At 39.9% G+C, this 14,074-nt stretch overlaps 2 protein-coding genes and 1 long non-coding RNA gene across 8 annotated transcripts in view; 2 read left to right on the top strand and 1 right to left on the bottom strand.

Annotated features, from left to right (window-relative positions):
* Positions 1–14,074, bottom strand: part of LOC115746805 — a 959,385-nt gene that overhangs the window by 933,024 nt on the left and 12,287 nt on the right. The gene's annotated exons all lie outside the window — the stretch shown is intronic.
* Positions 428–3,837, top strand: LOC115754500 (protein NUCLEAR FUSION DEFECTIVE 6, mitochondrial-like). 6 transcript variants are annotated; one of them, XR_007199175.1, is made up of 4 exons: positions 428–699; positions 799–920; positions 2,479–2,857; positions 3,608–3,837. XR_007199175.1 is itself a non-coding variant. In XM_030693534.2 (3 exons), the coding sequence occupies exons 1-3, from the start codon at positions 557–559 to the stop codon at positions 3,613–3,615; spliced, it is 273 nt and encodes a 90-aa protein (XP_030549394.1). In that variant the 5' UTR covers positions 428–556; the 3' UTR covers positions 3,616–3,837. The 6 variants fall into 6 exon arrangements, 5 of the variants coding, with proteins under 5 accessions (XP_030549394.1, XP_048138113.1, XP_030549390.1 ...); XM_030693534.2 differs by lacking the exon at positions 2,479–2,857; XM_048282156.1 differs by lacking the exon at positions 3,608–3,837 and having other exon boundaries at positions 2,745–3,100.
* LOC125315900 lies at positions 1,301–1,522 on the top strand. The gene is made up of 2 exons (XR_007199179.1): positions 1,301–1,417; positions 1,491–1,522. It is a non-coding gene; the product is annotated as an uncharacterized LOC125315900 (long non-coding RNA).

Raw genomic sequence — 14,074 nt, 5'->3', positions numbered from 1 at the left:
GTGTTAGAAGAAAAAAAAAATAAAACAATAAATTTTTTTAAAAGAAATAAAAATAAAAAAATTAGATAAAAATAAAACATTAAATTAAATAAAAGTTCATATATTTTTTAAAATATAAAAATTGTCCACAGTGATTTATTAAGCTTTTTTTTTCAAAATCATGTAAGAATAATTTTTTAAAAAAATGGATTAAATATAAAAGTATTTTAGTAATATAAGTCAAGTAGTCGAATATGAATCAAGAAATTGGATTATAAACAGATTAATAAATTAAGAAATTTATACTATGCAAAAATAGATTATATATAAATTAATGAATTAATTTGAGCCGAACTATTTATGATTGGATCAAATTCGATCCGACTCGTTCGTTTGATAACTGTACTGCTCGAGAAACCCTCTTCGGCGTTCCCTATTGGAGCATCCAAACACTCTCTCTCAGAAGGGTTTTTACGCACTGTACTATTCCAAAAGCCCTGCTCCAAAATATTCCGAGAGAGGAGAGCAGAGGAGAGCCCGCTTCGTTTGCTCCACCGGGTGCTCAGTCGCTGCAAGAATGGCCTCGGTCGCCGCCAGATCCATCTTCCGGTCGACCTCCGTACGCAGCGCCGCGTCGAGGCTGGCATCCGGTGCCTCCAAATCCGCTCGGTCGCCGCCTCGCGCCGCGGTCAACCGGCCTCTTTCTCATCGGATTTTCAGGTGAAGTTCTTTCGATTCCCGTCCTGTTTATCTTCATGTTCGTGTTCGGGATTCGATTCCGAAGGTGCGGTTCAAGACGTTTGTCATTGTGATTTGAAGGAGTCCCGTGGAGATGAGTGCCTGTGCGGAGACGATGTTGCCTTACCACACCGCTACTTCCTCGGCATTGATGACCTCGATGCTCTCCATCTCTCGCCGTTCCTATGGATGGCTTCCTGATGGTAATTTTCAGCTCCAATTTTCTTTTGAAAGAATGCGACTCTTACAGAAATTCGAATTGCGCTTGAGCGATCTCTGGTGGCTTGTTTGTCTTTGATTTGCTTGATTGTTTCTTAGTCTACGTTAGTTCAGAACGGCGTAGGAGCTATAGTAGAGGGTACCTCCTTATGTAGCATTTCGGGCTATTCTGTGTTGCACCTTTGACTCACGTTTGCGATAAGTAGGTCAAATACGGACAGAACGTATACAGCCTTGTGCCATGCGAGCATGTACGTTTGTATTTAGCATCCTAGCGTGAACCTTTGTGAAGATATAGTGTGGTTGTCTAGGTGGTGTCACTGATGGGTTTCCCTTCTACTTGATTTTTTAGGTATCTAACCATCACACGTAGGCCACCTTGATAGCCTTTTCTTGCTTTATATCTTCTGGTGAGTTTGCTGCGATATATTTGGTTTTATTGATTTTGATCTCATTTCCCTTGATATAATGAGGAGGTTGTGTTTGTGCAGTTACTTTTGAAGTTGAGAGTTTGAAATTTTTAGGAATTATGCGAGGAAATATAGACTATGGAGTTACTCTAGAGAAGTTGCTGATTCTTATTCAGCGAATACAAGTGCTTTAGAAATGAGAACTATTTTTGTTAGTGTAGCTAGTTTTCTTCTAATCGTGGAGAAGAGTGCACTTTTTTCATCGATTTCTAAAGTGCATTAGCATTCCAGTCTTGTACACAGCATCTTGGTGGTATTTTAGAGAACCGTGAGGGCACCTTGTTGACTGGATCCTTATGTTAAACTATGAGAAGAAGGCATGCTCTACTTGTTATTGTTCTATAGCAGATGGATGCCTGTGTTTGTGACCAATACCACAAAGAAATGATGCACCTCTTGTTATGAACATTAGATAGTTTTTCGTTTCTCCACCTCGATCTATCAATAAAGAAGTGCATGGTCCTCTTTTTTGTCAATTTTGTAGGCCGAACCAAGACTAGATGAAGCACAAGAAGAAAAGATCGAACCTTTATATTTTGCCTCCATTCAAACTCCATTAGTATGTTTTAGAATAGGCAGCATATCTTTTCAGTTGTAATGGTCAGTTGTAATGAATCACAGTTCAGTTTATCAAATAGACAAACCGTTGAATTTTCAGAACTTTTTCTCATTTGAACTCTTGTGATCATCTGTTTGTCATTTAGATGAAAAACATCATTTTTGTTTCCAATGCTATGGTTTTGGTGATCTTTGAGTGCTATTCGTTGTCAGGATTTACAACTTGATGACGATATCCAATTTTACGTCTTTTTGCAAAAATCGAAGATAACTCTTGGTTAGAAATGATCCAGTCATCATAGGTTTAATTTATCAATGAATGTCCATTGCATCACTAATCTTTCATGTAAGGTGCGTGGATTTTGAACTTTGGAGTGCCGCTCATGTGTGATTTATGGCAAGCTTTTTGTATTTTTCTTCTGGATGTGATATGCAGAGTCCTATAGTTCTTTATTTGTTAGAAAGGATAGACTGATCTCATTATCAGGAGTTCATTCACTACTCTTTCTCACAGCTTGCAATGATGACGTGTAATGAGTGCTCAAGGGGTTCATTCTGTGCAAGTTCTTAGAGCTTAGAAGCTGAATGAGCTGCAGAGCAAACCAGTTGATACTGTGTTCTATGTCTAGATGGACTAACATCAAGCTGGTTGTAGTTTCTTTGCCTTAAGTGTGATGCTTCGCTTGGCAACCAGAAATTTCTATTAGGCTAAGGTTTATATGGGTTTTTGGTGGAACTCTTCTGCCAAGTTTTGCCTACAATCAGTTTTTTATCAAACAGAATGCTGATTCTGACGTTCAATCAGCTTGCAATGATGATGTATGACCAACATTGAACGGCATCGGGACAAGTGTTGTCAAAGAGTTCATGCATCTGAGAGATCGTGCATTGAGGTCCTGGCAATCCTGTTATGGAATATTCTCTCTTTCGTCTTGTTCTCTCCTCTTGGCTTTGCTTCTAAAACAATCCTCTTGAATGTTTAGGATCAAAGCTGTCATGTTTCTCAATCTGTTCTTTCTTTATTACCCTGACGAGAAAGTTTTTATAGCTGTATTGCTACATTACTTCTTTAGTTCATTATGACTATAATGTAATGGCGCAGAGCAGTTTGTTTAGACCGTGCCAAAGAAGGTTTAAAAACTCCGCCTGGCCAACATTTTACAGTTTGTCTTTCACTAGGTCGACTATTTCAATATATATGGAAAACGTTTAAGGGGTGACTTGATGAAATGAGCCTGCGAATCTAATACTACACCCAGTAACTAGGGTTAAAACAAAAAATCTGCAATGTGTGAGGAGACTTGTCAACTTACAGTCGAATTGGAATTTTAGGCGATGACCTCACAATCTGATTACTCTTTACTTCAGACAAATCACCTGGCCTAGGAAAAAAAGCTTCTCAGTTGACTTTATAGCATAAGAAAGTGGTCTGTGAAGAGCTACAATTTCACTTGTATTTTGACACTTCAAGAATGCTTGGGTTTTACCAACTATTCTGTTTTTTCATTATATTCGGCAAAGATTTGCTTTATCATCTTGGCTTAGCTAGGGATTGTACGTAGTAAGAGTGCAATGCAGGTTTAGTTGCATCTCAAACTTCAGATTTTTCCCCTCTGGCTTATCCCTGCCTTTTTGTCTTTTAGGTCTGTAATTTCTGGCCCTGGGGAAGAGTATTCATGCTGATCATCTCAATTTAAGTTGATATTTCATCTTCTCTTTCTCGGTTTTGTAAGTTTCCGAATTGATTTGCATTATTCACTGGTTGTAATAATAAGTAGGATGAAACAGTGTTAGGGGGTTGCCAGCATTTTGGATTGCTCTCATTTTTCTTGAGATTGTTTCCGTTCGTTTGCTTAGCAGATGAATTTTGTCTTCCCCCTGGCAAGTTTGACGACTTTATCTAATCTTGGCTTCATTTTTCTTGAGATTGTTCCCGTTCATTCGCTTAGCAGATGAATTTTGTCTTCCCCTGGCAAGTTTCTCAACTTTTATCTAACCTTAGCTTACACAGAGTTTATACTTGCAGATTCATGTTACTTCCCATTATTATCTCGAGGGTCTTCATACCTGTTTGTATTTGGGATCAACAGGTTGTACTTGCTTATGTGTTCCATAGATTTGTAATAAATTTCAGAAACTACCGCAATTCCTCCCATTTTCAATCAATTAGATGCTTGTCCTATATCGACCCAGAAAAACGAAAAAAGTAAAAAAAGGAAGAAGAAGCTTTTCCCGTGGGAACCTAGACCCTCAAAACACTTTTGTTGCACGTCGCGCTCAAGGAATTGTGGCCACGGCCCACAGCCATTTCTGCCCTGGAGCCCTTGAAAATCACCTTAGGAGCTGTTTTGTGGATGACATTTTCGACTACCACGTTAAAATCCAGGATTTACGACTTTGAATTTCCCGAATTTCTCTTACCAACATCATACGTTACTTTAAATGACCTTGAATTGTGATGAGATTTTACGTTAGTTTCAAAAAAATTGGGTTCAACAAGTGTTCTGTGCTAATGTCAGGTAAACGAAATTCCAAAGTAAAAACCGAAATAGCTAGTGTCTCGGTGCGCTTTTCTTTTTTTTGTAGTCTCAAGAAGCGCGCTTCCCGAACAGACATCTCCTTCCCTGCCACCGTCCGAATCGCTGATTCTGCTCCCAAGTCAATGAGTCGGAGGGGAGAGGTTGCACTCATTCAGTCACCAAATCAAGCAGTGGGTCGCTTGTCCGTTCGACCTTGATTGCCTCATTTTATACCTGTCCTCTCTTTTCGAGCAATAGGGTATCTTCATTTTCAGTCTGCCCCCGGTCAATTGTCTCATCCATTTCGATCACCTGGCTCCGTTGCTTGCCGAGTGTTATGGTAAAATTTCTCACCGATTGAAACCCACAAGCGTTTTACGTTTTCATTAGCTGGAGGACAGTCGCAATGGTTCCTAGGAGAGAACCATGTCGAATCTTTCTTGAAGGGACACGCTTTTGCAGTATGCATGCTCGACTTTATAGCGTGAATGTGGACTTGAAAAAGCTCCGGCCGATGATTCTGAGAAGGATTGAGGGTCGGGCCAAGGATTACCCGGTCCCCGGTATTGTTTCCCTTCGCTCGAGAAGTGTTGAAGGTGAGGACTTTGCATCTTGCAAGGTAAATTTGGGGGACCGACTCTTGTTTATTCTGTATTTGATAATATTGCTAGAAGGAAGAGAAATATTTAGCCATGATCCATGATTGTGCATTGGATCTTGTCGTCTTGACTTTACTACGTGGAATTCTTATAGCATTAAAGCGCACCACTTTTTTTGAAAGATTGGTGTAGGGTAAAATGGACTAAGTTCAGATGCTATGGGTTTGTAAACCATGACGATGGTATCAACTAATTTGGGACAAACTGGTTAGGAGTTTATTGGGATTGACTAACAGACTTGGTGCCAATAAATGACAAAAGTCATTTGGTGGCGGATGTTTTGGACTTAAAGTGGCTTCTGAGACCTTTATATTCGGACATTGCACAGCAAGTGAATCTTGAGGTTGTTAGAAAGACTAGCTTTATCCGGCATTGGCGGGTATGAAAGATTGGTCGTAGAGATATATGGATTTTAACATGTTTTGGGTATGGATCTTGTCAACAAGTGCCTCGAAGGCATTTGTTATTGAAGAGAACATATTCACGAAACTGCACAACAGAATTACACGGAAAAGCATACCCAAAAACATACTTGAATCACTTATTGTAGATCGTATAACGTAACAGACAAAACGTTATTTTATCCTGTTTAAAACCGATAACCGCCTTTGACAGTTATCCACATCAACTACTGTGATAGCCTACATGGGCGGACTATGATATTACCTTGATCAACCGAAACCATGTGATTTAAAAAGTATTACCAGGAAATTCATCTAGAAAATCACTCTCTTAAGATAGATTACTTTCTTGTCTTTAAAGTGATTAGAATTAGGATTTATACATTGTAAAATAGATCCAATAGGTATTGAATATGAATGCCTTCCTCAGAAGGTTAGGCGCATTAAACGACTATAATCAAATTTGATTCTAAAGATTCAACTAAGTCAAAAGTACCACTTAATTGGTCAAATAATGAAGGAGTCACTCTATTTTTCAATTGATAATAAGGCTTCTAGATTGGAAATAAATCATGTTTATTATATTGCGAAAAGTCTAAAATCTAGGGGTGATTATGGTTCCAAGGTAAAACCTGGAACCAAACCGATAAGGAACCTCTTCGGTTTCAAGTTTGAAGATTTGCAGAGTAGGTTTCATATTTCAAAAATTGAAGAACCTATTCCGACGGGTAAGTTCCAGTTTCTAAATAGATGGAACCCGGAACCCGAAATGTGTACTAAGTTTTTGTGTTTTTCTATAATTTGAAACCACGAGTCCGACCTTCTCATTTTTGGAAATATTTATGACTAATATTTTTACTATGTTATTGTAACATATTTAGTCGTATGTCTTAATATGAGTGGCGGTCAAGTGAATTATAGCAACAAATGGTGGTCATTAAAAGTGATAATTTATTACAATTGTTCAATTAAGAATACAGATGAAATCTAGATTGACCTTGGAGCCTATGACATTGTATGTTCTAGGTTGCAGAGTATGCAGGATAGGTTCCAAGATCCAAAAATTGGAAAAGTTCCAAGTTTCGGATAAAATTCACACGGAATCTGGAATCATTCACACTCTATTAAAACAACCTATAAATGTCCACCATATTCCACGTTCAAACAAGAATTTAAGAACATTCATACTCCATATAGTTATTATTTAACAATATCATATTTCCATTTTCAACATCTAAGATTGCCGGCACATAATATTCTATAACTTAATTTTCAATATTCCCAAGTGCATAAAAGGAAGAAAATCCGCATGTGTGATTACCTGACACGCACAACCGTAAATCATTCATATTTCCTTGATTAGACAAAAAAAGCTTCAGATTGCAACTCTTGAAGAGGAATGGGGTCATCCTTAAACTTAGATTTAGCACCAACTAATGGACCGACGGGACCACACAGAAGTACGAGACCCCGTCCTTAAAAGTTTTTTGGGTCAGAGGAAAATGAAATTGGTTGGCCAACTAATGAGCAAATTAAGTTCTTTTCCCTCTTTTTGGGAATGAAGTTTACGAAACCTTGGGGGGGTATAAATACACACGCAACGATAATAGCAAAGAACATAGAATCTTGTCGAGTGTCCATGTCTGGTTTTTGGCCAATTTTTAATGTTCATGTGTAAATCTCTCCTTCCTAGCATAAAGATTTGACGACAAAGCTGGGCCTCTTTTTCTTGCTGCGATTTGGACACAAAGACCTCCCTAGCTTTGGGTACCAACAGGCGTGTTTGGTGCGGCAATAGAAACATGGATATTGAGGGCCGTTTCAATAAAGACGAAAGTGAATGACAATTTTAAGGGCACGTTAATTTACAAAACGATACGACGGACTTTATGTATAGTTGATATTTTGGATAAGTAGGGATGTATTCAAGCATCGGACATTTGATTTTGTAATTTGATTTATTTATTTTTCATTCGTAGAATTTTATGTCGACGGAACGCGTTTTTCAGTATTCTCTTGAGAATCTGGATCCACTACAACCAGAGGATAAATGGATATCAAGGTGTCCCCAATTTATGAAAATGTTTCACAAAAAAGACTCTGAAGTGTTTACTCTCTCTTTGTCCCCTCTGTCTTGGCCTCCATCTCGGGTAATGTCATCAGCTAGTCGCTAACTTGCTTGCTCCCCCTGCCTTTGAACACCATCGCGAAGACCCTATGGATGGTGCCCTTCACGAGATCCTCTCTCCATCCCTAACAATCAAAGTTAAAATGCATTTGAATTAGTGATGATCGATTTCGGTCTAGTCCTATTTTGAAACTAGAGATCAAACCGTCGGTCCAATTCTCAAGCAGTCCAGTGAAACTAGTTGCATGTGCTTAAAACACATATTCACATTTTAAATCAGATAGAAATATCCCTAATAATTAAACGTTTAAATGCTAGTTTAAATTTGAACCAAAAAAAAAAATTGTTAGTTTAAAGATTTTAAAGAATTAAAATTAAAAAAATAGCCAACTCTGCCCGGATGGTTTGGATGAGCGTTTCAACCCTTGGAACCAGGAATCGGATCGACAATTGCCGGTTCCAATTTTATGGAATCGCGAACCCGCCCGTCACTCTCGAAAACCCAACTCGGTCGATTAATTTGGCTCACTTCTAATTCTTTTTTTTTTTTTTTTGCTCATATGCTCACTTCTAATTCGAACATAACAATAAGTGAAAAATGAAAACGCATTGAAACCGCCAACAAGCGCAAGTGATGCATGACTACATTGACCAGAAAGGACAAACGGGTTGGGCGGGCTAACCGATCACAAGATTACGGACTACTAATTCGGCTCCTACGAACGGGCCGCATTCAACCTTGACAAGAGACATAAGACGACAAAGGAAGAAGACCAAAAAAAAAGACAGGATTATTATTATCGACTGGGGCTGGGCCGCACGAGTCGGTTTGGCTTTTGTTTTACTCTTTTCCTTCGGTACGGTCGTTGGTCCGGAGGAAACAAGATCTACAAGACGAGCGCAGGCAATGTGGATCAAATGCTCAAAGAACATGACCGCCGAATTCAAGAACATGCCAGAAGGGCAAGGCTCGACAAGACGAGAGCAGGCAAGGATCATCCCTAAGCAACCGTCGACTCCAAGCTCGTGTCTGTTCACGGTGCCGGGTTAGATTCACTGTGGAGGGCTATTGAATGTCGGATACTTCAAAGCTGGGTAAGCCTATCTGCCTCTGCCAAAGGAAGCACAGACGGAAGGCTCGCTGTGTAGCTCATCTTCCCGGTTTGGAATTTATCTCTTATCTATAGTTGGCATCTTTCTCAACTCATTCTAATTTTATTTTCGCCGTAGCGCTATAGGATCTCTTGTAAGGAAGACAGTCCGCCACGATTCGGTAAATTATGCGATACACAGTTTATGACGGGGTATAGCATAATTAGAATAAGTTCGATCTAGAAGCCAATTTGTTCCGAACGGTGCGCTGCGCATGCGGCAAGCGCTTGTAACCAGCGTGAAGATGGAAATGCATCGCATTGTCACTTGAAAATGACCTTCGGCTTATTCAAAAAAATGTTCTCAACTGTTCGAGGTCGGTTTAGTGATCCGGCACCCGGGCATGTGCTTGTGAAGTTCACACTTGTTCAATTCATATTCCACCATGTGTGAATAATCATGTACTTTGTTTTCCTATCCTAAAAGGGGAAAAAAAGAGAGAGAGAGAAATAGAATATTTTGTCACTACTAATTTTGAGATTATGTTAGGATATCGAACACATTATTCAAGAATTTCCAATTGATTTATACTGTATTAGAATGGATTTGTCATTAATGGGTTTTTCCCATTTGAAAATTCTCCTTTCAATCTTGGATTGACCGTTTTTGATCTCCTAAATAGAGCTGACATTGCACTCAAAGCAAAGAACAAGTTGTAAAGCAAGAACAAGTTAGGTCGCCATCATCCTCAAATTCAGAGTACCCAAAAAAAAAAAAAAACATTTAATTATTGACCTTTGATCATGGGGAGACAGCTAGTGACAGGGGACATCGCAAAGAGAATATTTTATTAATTTAATGAAAAAATGTCTGAGCGATTATTCCCACTTTTGACTATTTTTGCTTTTCCGTGAGTGAATGGGGCGTCTACCATGTTGTCGCCCCGTGGTTCTTGAGAAGACTGGGAGAGAATAGAGATCATGTCCAAAATTCAAAGCAAACAATAAATAATAATGACGACTATATTAAATAATGATTATCAAATTGTTTGGAGTTTGGAGACGAATTAAGTAAACCAATCATGGACGCCATCTTGGACTAGTGTGATTCTCCCGTCATGGGGTGTGACATTCTCATTAAGGGTTAGCATGATTTCAAGATAAATTTAAGAACATGAAATCGAAACCTGTTGGAACCGGTCTGGTTCTAGATTCCAAGGTATGTAGGGTAGGTTTCAAGTTCCAAAATTTGAGGAACTTGCTCCAACGGATAGGTTCCATGTTTCACTATCTAGAACTTAGAACCTAGAACCTGAAATTTGGACCTAGGATCTTGGATGTTAGATCCTGAAACAAACTTTTGTTCTTTTCTTATTATATATTTTTGCATAATCTTACAACGTTTTATGTCATTCAATGATAAGTGTATAATTGAAGCCAAACAAATTTTTAGTTTGCAAGTTCCAAAAAATTAAGAAACCTGTTCTAACGAATTGATTTCAAATTTTAAATGTAACCTCTTAACTATTATAACGTTCACTCTCATTGTGCTTAACTAAAAATGAAAAGAGAAAAGAAAACAAAAGAAATTGATAGGTTCTTGGGTACTCTAGAACCTACTAGAAAACTTGCGATAGGGTAGATTCTAGATTTTGAGGTATGACGGGTAGGTTTCAATTTTTAAAAAATGAAAAACATGTTCCAACGAGTAGGTTTCAAGTTCTAGGTGTAACATGTAAGGAACCCGAAACCGCTCACCCTTAATTTTCATTTACCCCTTCATCATTTTTTTTTTTTTGTGTTTTTTTTACGCAATTGCATGTTTTACTTTTTTGCATATTTCTAGAAGTTTGATATTCTATTTAAACTTGACCCAAAAAAAAAAAAAGAACTTAATTTAGAAAGGAATTTGAAGAGGTCAATTGCATTTTCAAGCATGGACAAGGGTGCTTGATAGTTGGGATTTGCAGACTAGCTATTGTTTTATTTCTCAGAAAAGTAAGGAAGGAGATAAGGTTCCGAAGTCACGTCCTTACCTTTCGCCACCTTAAGCAATTGCTGTTTAAACTAATTAAGCATCAAAAGACAGACAAAGGGAAAAAAAAAATCGAAGAGAGAGATCACGTGAGCAAACTAGGGGTGTGGTGTTTACTCTCGCCGAGTGTTAGGAATGCGATTCTCGCCGGCAGTTGATCAGGGCCATGCCACCCTTGCCGAGATCTCAAGGAGTTGGGACGCCTCACTCTCGATACTTTTTTTCCTCTTTGCTTTTTTGATAACTTACTAATTAGTGCAATAGCAGCACTGCATGTCCGGCCGCCTTCTAGGGATGCCAACAATTTAATGTATCGATAAGAATATGGATGAAATGACTTGACCGATGGTTGCAAAGGTAAAAGTTGGAGGAGCGTATTATAAAACCAAGGGAAACAAAACCGTACTCAGTCTTATTGTGGAAGCCGATAAATTTACTCGGTAAATCCGTTTCATAGGTGACCCGTTCTACAATGAAAGTGTGTTGTGTGCTTGTTTTTGGGCATGGTAGCTCCAATTTTGAAATGTACTTTACTAGCTACTAAAACTCAAGAATGTAAGAGAGGTAAATAAAACTTACCCACATAACTTTCTTTACGATCAGTATACATTAAAATCTAACAATTTGACATAGACCTTGTCACACCCCGATCTCCGGATACGCAACAATTCTACCTAATCGCCTCAGGTCATAAAGGATGACGTCCCAAGCACGTCATTGACCCATTCTTTTTACTTTTTTTATTAAGCGTATGCGGAAAGTGCTACTCACAATAATACATTAATCGGTAGGGATAGAAAAGTATGACATCAAATCAATCAACATCAGCTAGCTTAGTAGTATATTACTTTCATTAATAGATACTTTTTAACCCTAAGGAAGCTACAACATATACAAGCCCACAATTCGGGGTTGCTCCCTAAGACAAACAAAAAGATAACAAGTCGAGACAGGGTTAAAGTCATATCTATTCTAGAAGAGGGGTCACATTACTCTCGTTATCCACATCAATGGATCTCCACAAAAGATCTCCTCAACCACAGCCACTCAAAGGTAATAGTCGGGCAGGAGTGAGGGGCCGCGGTCCAAGTCAGAGTCGGTGTTCTCCACCTCCATATTAGGAGTATCGATGTCCATAGGGTCCTAGGTTTGGACTCTCGGGTACATAGAGGGTGGCCTGTTGAATCCACGGATTAGCCCATAGATAACATCTCCATGACGCACAATGTGACAGCCCAAATTTCTAGCGAATTATTTATCAAGTAGATTTGACAAAGTATAAGTGCAAAAATATATTATTTGGAACAAAAATAGGACGTCAAATTGGATGGAAGCATTACAGATCATCTGATGTCGAAATTTTTCTAGTTTCGTTTAAATTGGTTCACGTAGGAATTTTAAATTGATTTGCCGCACGAAACCTTTCTACTGAATTTCCCCCAAGCCATTTGCGCCCTATGTGTACCCATGTACGTTCACTTTCCCCTTGAGCAACACTTTTCCTTTCCCTCCCACGTGTCTCTCTCTTTCCCAAGCAGTCCACCGCCTCACCCCACAAGAACCTCCCCTCCCTCTTCTTTTCTGATCCATCTGGTCTTTTTTTTTTGGGGTGCAATACAACCGAGGAATCCCACCATCCCTCTCTCTCGTGCATCTCCTCCTCCGTTTTCATTTCTTATTCAATTCCGCCGAGCTCATTCATAAATTGTTGCCTCCGCTCACTCGCCATCAAATCCTTCGAACTCGACCACTCATCATGTCGCTCGATTGTAGTCGTCACTCGAGTTTTCGAGTTCCTCCTCGCGCAGCTGCCGAACTAAGGAAGGAGACAGCTTGCAATGGTTCCGTGGTGGACCTGATCGTATTAGAACGAAGGAGGAGGGTGAGCCCGAGCTTGCGGCGGATCTGCGAGGCATCCGAACGCATGGAATCGAAGCGAGTCGTTTCTCTAACTCTTCTACTATATTGTTCTAATGGTTTGGGGGGTGGGGGTCAGGAATGGCGAGCGAAAGTACGAGCTGTGGGTTGGGTTCGACTGAGGTGTCGGGGTGCGATTTGGGTAGTAAACCGAATGCACGTGCGTATAGGTGAGGAAATGGGCCTTGCGGACCGGATTTTGGCCGAATTACTCAAATGTTGATGCGAGGTAGTTACGGAAGCTTGGGTCGAAAAGTGAGAGCGGGTGCGCACAGAGGTGGGTTCGTTTCCAGTCACTGATTTTCCAACCGAGTGGGTCGCTAGAGGTATTGGGTTGCATTTTTGGCTAGTTGGGCAGATGTGGCAATGAGCTGTGATAGAGGACCGTGAGGGGGCAGTTTCGGTTTCTGTTGAGGGAGTGGTGGAAGTGCAATTGTCGTCACTAGAATAGCTTGGTTGAGGTGCGAGACCCGCCGAGCAAGCAAGTAGTACGATGTGTAGGGCAGTGAGTTGTGGGAATGGTGCGTCGGATTGGTGGTCGTTTATGGGTTATATATCTATTGATGTCGGTAGTGCAAAAATATGGATTGCATTGTTCGAGTCTTAAAAACGAGGCTCCAAGTAATAGCTTTTGTTATGCTAGGATTGTGTCGAGTTTTTTTGACCGTAGCCTACCCTAGTCGTATGGAGTTGAGGTCCCAAGGTTAAACTTGATATGTAAATGAGTTCAATGCGAGCCTGGCCGAGTTGCTAAATATGTTTGTGATATACTAAATCTTGCATCGCATGAGCATTCATGACATGAAATTGTCATTATGAAATGTTCACGAAGGGACCGTGTGCCCGTTGATACCCCATGGAGTGTATGGGAAGACCCTGCAGCGCCCGTGTGATCCGTACGTGGTGGAACGAGACATTGACATGAGTGCACGAATTACATGACATGCATTAACATCCTTCACATGTGGGCACGTGAATAATATTTGCAATGAGTAAGACGGAGACTTGTCGAAATTTTTTTTTTTTGTTCACTGTTGCCTGTTTACCTCGTTAGACAGTTTAGTCAGTGATTTAGAGTCTCGACTTCCTGAGTTTTCTCACTCCTTTTCGTTGACAATTTTTAGGTAAGTAACATGGCTAGTCTTCCGTCTACTTCGTACGGCGCGCCGTCCCGTCCGGCATTGGTGTGTATCAAAGTCAAAGGATCGGTGGTTCGGGTCGTTACACACAAACCAATCTTTGAAGCAATAGGGCACTAGGTGCTCCAATCCTCCTCTATCCAGAGGGTCATCACATGATGCTCCTAGATCCGATCCATACACGGAACAGGATGGTACGTGATATCGAATGATTGATCGAA

The sequence above is a fragment of the Rhodamnia argentea genome, chromosome 7, assembly GCF_020921035.1.
Source record: "Rhodamnia argentea isolate NSW1041297 chromosome 7, ASM2092103v1, whole genome shotgun sequence".
Classification (NCBI taxonomy): domain Eukaryota; kingdom Viridiplantae; phylum Streptophyta; class Magnoliopsida; order Myrtales; family Myrtaceae; genus Rhodamnia; species Rhodamnia argentea.
This window is presented reverse-complemented; position numbering and strand designations above follow the sequence as displayed.

Coding starts and splice junctions, on each gene's coding strand:
- LOC115754500 (XM_030693530.2), top strand. CDS start 557: ATGGCCTCGGTCGCCGCCAGATCCATCTTCCGGTCGACCTCCGTACGC. Junction 700..798: donor CTTTCTCATCGGATTTTCAG/GTGAAGTTCTTT, acceptor TGTGATTTGAAG/GAGTCCCGTGGAGATGAGTG. Junction 921..2,478: donor CTATGGATGGCTTCCTGATG/GTAATTTTCAGC, acceptor TCTTTCTCACAG/CTTGCAATGATGACGTGTAA.